Here is a 7,273-nt window from a genome sequence, read left to right on the forward strand (position 1 = left end):
TGAAGAATGTATGCTAAAAAATACTTAAAAGAGCACAACATTTTTCATAATTTTGAAATGTTTCTAATGTATTTTGATAACTAAATAATAATAAATAAAGTTAAATATTTTAAAAAGTAAAAAAGTTAGAAAAGTACGCACTTAATGAATCRGCCTGTATTTTATACCACTCGTCTTTTACCATTATTGCATCATATGGTTATTGTATTTACTTTTGTATTTGTTGTTAATTGTTAAATGTTCCCTGGAACCATGGATGAAATAGCATCTTGTTAATTCTAACATTCTCACATCTGTATTTCTAGTGTCTCTTTCAAATACATGAATAAATTTAATCCAATGTCTTGAAAAACCTGAAAAAAAAAATGCCCGAAAATTTTAGTGGAAAGGCCGACTCAGTGTTCACGCAGTCAAAGAGTGGTCATGCTTTACCTGCCCATGAATCTGTTGTGTCATGCATTCTTTAAAAAAAACTTTTACCACTCAGTTTTGGTTCATGGTTAAAGTKGAAGTCATCATTAACAGAGCTTGTAAAAGCACCTGATTCGTCTCCTCAGTTTACATTGATCCACTAAAAAGTCAAGATGAGTGCAGAGGTTTTGAAGCAGGACCTGAAAGCACCGTTAAATAGAAACTGCCTCTGTGAAACAAAAGGTGCACCTGGGGGGCTTACTGACTTTACCAAATCATCTGTGCTTCCTCAGTGAAACTAAATTAGATGCTTCTTTGTAGTGTTCGCCGAGTGAACTTTAYACAGAGCAACAGGCCAGGCCTGGTGAGTTCTGATAGGTTCTCCTAAAACCTCTAAAGTGAGGCGTCCATGAGGCATCCTAATCAGATGTCCGAACAACGTCAACTGCTTTTGATGCGAAGGAGCAGCAGCTCTACTTCAAGGTGYTCCCAGAAGATGGATCTCCTCACACTATCTTTAAGGCTGAACCCGGGCAACCCTACGAAGGAAGCTCATTTCAKCCGCTTGTATCTGGGGTCTTGTTCTTTCAGTCATGATCCAAACCTCCTGACCCAAACTGAGGGCTACAGACCAGCAAACCAAGAGCGCTGCCTTTCARCACAACTCTTTCTACATCACAACCRACTAAACCAAYGCCTATTACGAAGAACAAAGCCCCTATCCATCTCTTGCCCCAAGATACCCTTACCCAAGAGGGTATTCCTTCCGTTTCTGATTGAGAACCATAATCTCAGTCATAGAGGAGAGGACTCTCATCCCAACTGCTTCACTAAGAACAAGTACACGCTTAAGGCTATGACCCAAAGACGTCAACAGAACCACATTGTCTGAATAAAGCAGAGATGAGACCCTTCCTTCCACGACTGTGCCTTAAGATCCTATTGGTATGAACAGGATCAGCGACAAGGAACAGTTCCGGTGGAGTCCAACTTATAGAGACTGAGCACTTTATGCCAAGATGCAGAAAAAGCTCCKGCTTTGGTACAGGAACCGAWTAACTCTTAAAATCAGCCCTGGCACCCCGTAGTCCTGCTGTACCCCCACAGAATGTCACAGGGGGCATGTCGTAAGCCTTCTCCAGGTTCACAAAACACATAGACTGGAGAGTCAAACACCAATAACCCATCCATCCATTTTCTGTACACACTTCTTCCTTTCAGGGTCATGTGGGTCACTGGTGCCCRTGTCCAACAGTCACAGTGTGAGGGGCGGGGTACACCCTGGACAGGTCGCAAGTCCATCTCAGGGCCAATAACCCCCCTTACCAATTCTGCAAGGGTAACGATCTGAACCACTTTAATGCAATGGTTGACAACAGTTGGAGCCTCTCTTCCAATACCCTGGTTTAGAAGTGTGATCCCACAATGGAATGCTCTCCAGTTCCCCCTTTTTAAAAAGGGGAACCACCACCCTGATCTGCCACTCTGCAGGCATTGTCCCAGTCCTCCATGTGACATTCAATATTCCATGTTTGACCATGTCTTTCTCTATATGTATATAGGTTGCAGTATAAATGACATAAAAGCAGAATGAAAACATCCTCATTTCACTGCAGAAGATGGCTTTCAAAGTGAAAACAGATGGTCTCTTTCCTCTGTTCCTAGAAGAAATCTGCATCTATCTTTTCCCCAAACGACTCAAATTTCAATACTTTAAGACTATGCTGCCATTTTCAACTTCATCAGCCTAAATTGGGCTTTTATCAAAGAAGTCAGTGTTTTGTAATCTCACCTGTGACTAGTTCAGGAGATATTCTTGTCTTTCAGTTAGTTGATTGAGAATTTGATATTTAACATTGCTTGTTAACCACTGACATTATTATTATTATTATTATTATTATTATTATTATTATTATTATTATTAACGCACACAAATAAATAAGCCAAAATACTACCTAAAAGCTCAATTTAGGGAAAAGTGGATAAACTTTAAGTCAGTTTGTCATTAAAAACAGAGAAAATGCTCGAATAAACCCATATATTTTTATTCCGTGAAGCAAATTATGTGGAATGCGTTGTATACTCAATACTGCAAAAAAAAAAAAACCCCAAAGACTACGGTTTTGGCAAGCATCAAAGTCGTTTCTAACCTTGCCGCTGCGCGTTTAGCATAATGTTTTATGAAACAATGTTAAAATAAGCATAATTAACATCACATTTTCACTAGAAATCGTTTTTTGCCCAAAACAAACCGCTTTTGTTTGAGTGAAAGCGTATCCTCGTAAAAGACTACAACTCCCAGCAAACCCACTTCCGGTTTGAGCTCGTTCCAGCCAATCAGAGAGTCTCTGGATTTATGGTAGCTGTGAGGGGCACGGGGCCAGCGCGTCTAGCCAGCTCGAAGTGCCACGACTTCATAGCAGAAGACCAGGGATCCAGCGGAGTGAGGGGGAGATCAGTGAGGGAAAAAAAACAGCCAGACTCCTGGTTATATAGGTAGGTTAGTACAGAAGCTGCAAGCTTTTTGCCCTGAGTCATTTCCTTTCTGAAGCAAGCACACGTAGCCTTATATCACGAGCGCAGTAAGTGTGGGATTCTTGGAAAATTTTATTCATTGAAGCCAGGATTAGCTAGCTTGGAAAGCTATCAACTGCTAGCCTATAAAATAACTACTATTAGGCAAAAACTCCGGAGTAAAGTTGTGTGCAATTACTTTAGTCTTGTTCCTTGGTTACTTATTAATTTGCAGTTTTATTGCGGCACTTATTGCGTAAACAAACTTGGAATGCAGGACATAGTCAAAATTCATTGATTTTTATTGTTAGCTTTATAGCTAGTTTTCAAATTATAGTTTAAAGCATAATACATTTCTCATTCGTTTATTATGTTAGTGTGCTTTACTTTTGAGGCGAATTTTATCCAGAAAGCCTGTTAAGTGGGCGGTCGGTTCAATTAAACAGCTGAGAAGTGATTTAAAACAATGTTTTTTTTTTTGTTTGAAAGTATGAAAAACACTGATTTATGTCCAGATTTGATTTCTGGTAAGTCTAGAACCGACGCTAATGAGATATGAATACCAGCTGAAGACTGTTTTAATTGTTTCTTCCACCTACAGAAGAAATTTTCCTTCTTGAACATTGGATTTTTTTAAATTAAAAAATTTAAGAATTTGGGGTTCATATAACCTGTTACAGCTCAGTTTTGTTGTTAAGCCTGAGATCATTTTTGATTTTTTTTTTCCTCAAGCCATGCTCTGGCTTGAGATGCACTGACGTGTGACACAGATCAGGAGGCTGTACAAACTTTTTTTTTAATGCACTCTTTGCTTTTAGATCCTGCAGTGAGCAGGAACTCTGGACTCTTGATTGGACTGAAATGACAAACTGTAGTTCTTTTTTTCTCTCTCTCAAACTCTTGACTTTGATTTAGTTTTTTTTTTTTAACAATACTGTGACCTGTTTTTGAATGTCAGTTTTGTGTTAGGATATTTGTGCTAATTATAAACACAGATAAAAGCTGATATTCCTGTTGGACTAAACTAAGAAGGGTGTTTTAGTCTAAAGCTGTCATCGGCTCTCGGGTGGCTTTTCCTGCCCTTTAGGCTAACATTTGGTTTGTGACTGGAGCTTAAACCCTTGAAACTTTTTTCTTTTTTTTTCCCTTTTTTTTACAAGGCAGGAAATTAATGCCAACTACCAGTCAACCTCTAAAAATGTTGGCTGTTAACTTGCTTTGCCTTTTTCTGTTTTTATTTTCCTACCATTTTCCATGTCTGTAGAGTTTGGTTTTCTATCACTTTTTTTTGTAACTAATACAAGCTGTTCCATTCTCAAAGTTTACAATTACATATCAGACTTTTAGCTATGTGCATTAAAGCATCAAGTTATGGATCTTTTTGCTAATTAGAAAAACTGTTTTTGAGCAAAAAGCCACCTAACTCAAAAAACATCAAGTCTCTTATTGATTTCAATGTGAAAAGAAAACCAAAAAGTGTTAGGTAATTGTGTTTTGTAACCCACACCTTGGATCTAATCGCTCATCTTCTTAAGTTCAGTGCTGGATTTTATGTTAAACATTGTATGAAACATGATGGGGGTAATTTAGCTGTAGCAACAGACTTTTTAAAGCCCTCCCAAAATGTGTCAGTCTTGAGCTTCAGTTGATTTTTYCCAAATATGTTTCAACAAAACTGGACTGTATTATGTGGCATTCTMGGGCTAAACTTGTGGGGATAATAGCGCCATCTTTAGGTTAAGAAATAAAAAGCTAGGTTTGTTCTGTAAAGTCAAAGATCATTTTTATAAATATTTTAAAGATCTTTTTTTTTTTTCTCTAAATTTGGTATAAATTGCTTCATGATCTTCATTGCCTCTGTTTAAAAAYGAGTTTGTCTCCTTGAGCTGTTATGTTGATAAATTCCCCTATTTCCTTCATAGATTTACTGAACTCAAACAATGGACATCTACGACCCCCAGACCCTCGGGATAATGGTATTTGGTGGATTCATGGTGATCTCTGCTGTGGGGATCGCCCTCGTCTCCACCTTCTCCATGAAGGAGACCTCCTATGAGGAGGCCCTGGCTAAACAACGCAAGGAGTTGGGTAAAATGCAGTCTGTACGCGGTGACAAAAAGAARAAAGACAAGGTGTCGGAGAAAAAGAGTCGCGGGAAGAAGAAAGAAGACAAACCCAATGGAAAAATCCCAGAACAGGAGAAGAACGAAGAGGCTGCTGAAGCCGACTCTGAAGCCGACGTAGTCTCTGAGCCGGCAGCATCTCCGGCGGTCTTTGCTGCTCCTGTTCCCGAGCCGGCCCCTGCTGTTGAGGTTAAACCAGCTGCAGCCCCTGCGGCTGCAGAGACCCCTCTGAAACCTGGATCCGAACCCTCCGCTGTCTCAGACCCCTCACCTGTGTCCTCGCCTAAAGAGAAGAAGAAAAAGAAGGTGGCAAAGGTTGAGCCGGCCTCAGCTCGGCCCGCTCCTGTCGCGTCTGCTCCTGCTCCGACAAAGTCCTCTGCAGCTCCTCCCGTCACCCAGAACGCTGGTTCTGCTCCGAACAAAGCAGCCGCCTCGTCTTCTGCGCCAAACTCCGCTAAGCCTGCGCCTGCATCGACCAAATCTACCACTTCAACCAAGTCTGCTCCAGCTCCTGCCCCTGCATCGACAAAGTCTGCTCCGTCTCCTGCTCCAGCCAAATCTACCCCTGCCTCAACCAAATCTACCCCTGCCTCAGTCCCTGCCTCAACCAAATCTACCCCTGCCTCANCCCTGCCTCAACCAAATCTACCCCTGCCTCAGTCCCTGCCTCAACCAAATCTACCCCTTCCCAAGCTAAATCTGCTGCCCCAGCGTCGGCAAAACCTCCCGCCGCCGCAACCAAATCCGCCCCGGCACCAACCAAATCCGCCCCCGTGCCGAGCAAGTCCGCCGCGGCCCCAACCAAGTCTGCACCAGCTCCATCCAAGGCTGCCCCGGTGTTGGAGGCCGTCACCAAAGAAGTGCCAGTGATGGCCGTGCCCCCTGTGGGATCCCAGCTGGCTCCTGTCGTCGCACAGAAACCACAGGAGCCCAAGAAGAAGGCTTCCAAGAAGAAGACAGAGCCCGGTGAGCAGATATGTTCTCGTAATTTTGCTGTTTTAAAATGGCGTACACTTCAGTGAGTTGTACAGGTAGGACTGTGGATAACGTTTGTCAACAGTTTCATTATTGTAAGGAAGTGGGTTTTCAAACAAGGAATTGTATTAGCCACAACACTGTCTGTTTTTTTGTAAAGTTGATAGTGGAGGTATGCCTGCATGGTTGCATAAACTTCCTGTTTGAAAGTAAAGAACCAGCCTGTCGGTGCTGAAGGTCTTCCAGCTGTGTACACGTCGTACCAAAGCCAGTGGTGGGTGACGTCTGGCACTCAGTTCTGGAGGGCATAGAGCACGCTGGCTTGTCCAAACACTGCTGGCCTGTTTGGTTAGCTCACAAAGCTTTTCAGTGCCCCTGACAATAAGAGGAGAGGAGGGGTTGACCGTCTCCCTTGCCTGAGGCTCGTCTCCTCCTGGTGCCACAATGCCCCATCATTTCACAATTCAAAATTGSCCCAGGGTCCCAGACACAAAGGACAAATCTGTTTTTTTCTCAATCGTGAGCCTATGATAGTCCAAAACTCTCCAAGAAACTTCTAATTTAGTTTTAATCAACAATTCTCTTAACTTATGTTTTTTTTGTGWTTTTGTCTGCAGTGACAGTGGTGGACCCCTCCGACGCACCGCTCTACCTGCCCTACAAGGCTCTGGTTTCCACCATCAGCAGCATGATGTTCAGCGAGGGCGAGGCACACAGACTCATCGAGATCCTGTCCGAGAAAGTCGGCATCATTCAGGACACCTGGCACACGGTACGCGAYGCCAAAATCAGCGGTTCTCGAAGGGGCGCTCGGTATAAGCCGCTTGAAATTCCTCCTTTCTGTCTGTGTGGTTTCAGGCCACGCAGAAAGGCGATCCAGTGGCCGTGCTGAAAAARCAGCTGGAGGAGAAGGAGAAACAGCTGGCAGCGGAACAAGAGGACGCTTCTGCAGTCAAGAACCGTCTCCGAGAGCTCACGAAGGTTGGACAGACGAGAGCTTTACAGCTTAAACACACGGCCAAGCTCATTGTCCGGTCTTTACCGTTGTTAGATTATGAGCTTTAGAGTTACAGAACCTTTAGTCTGGATTGTTGGCAGCAGAGGAAGAAAMGAAACTTGCATAAAGATTTCTGTGTAATTTTTTTGTCCTGAAGATGGTGCTAGAGTTAAGTCTCAATGCTCCAAACATCAGTCTCTAAGAAACATGAAGAGCTTTTAATACCATGTGTGTGTGTGTGTGTGTGTGTGTG

General features: G+C 42.8%; 1 protein-coding gene across 1 annotated transcript in view; it reads left to right on the plus strand.

The window, feature by feature from the left end:
- Positions 1–2,806: 2,806 nt before the first annotated feature.
- The window catches only part of rrbp1a (ribosome binding protein 1a), a 15,307-nt gene continuing 10,840 nt past the window's right edge, over positions 2,807–7,273 (plus strand). Inside the window, 5 exon segments of the mRNA XM_014005975.1 lie at positions 2,807–2,993; positions 4,848–5,516; positions 5,519–6,014; positions 6,641–6,795; positions 6,882–7,004. Coding sequence (XP_013861429.1) covers positions 4,866–5,516; positions 5,519–6,014; positions 6,641–6,795; positions 6,882–7,004 — 1,425 coding nt within the window. The 5' untranslated portion in view covers positions 2,807–2,993; positions 4,848–4,865.

Source organism: Austrofundulus limnaeus, unplaced genomic scaffold, assembly GCF_001266775.1.
Source record: "Austrofundulus limnaeus strain Quisiro unplaced genomic scaffold, Austrofundulus_limnaeus-1.0 Scaffold33, whole genome shotgun sequence".
Taxonomy (NCBI): domain Eukaryota; kingdom Metazoa; phylum Chordata; class Actinopteri; order Cyprinodontiformes; family Rivulidae; genus Austrofundulus; species Austrofundulus limnaeus.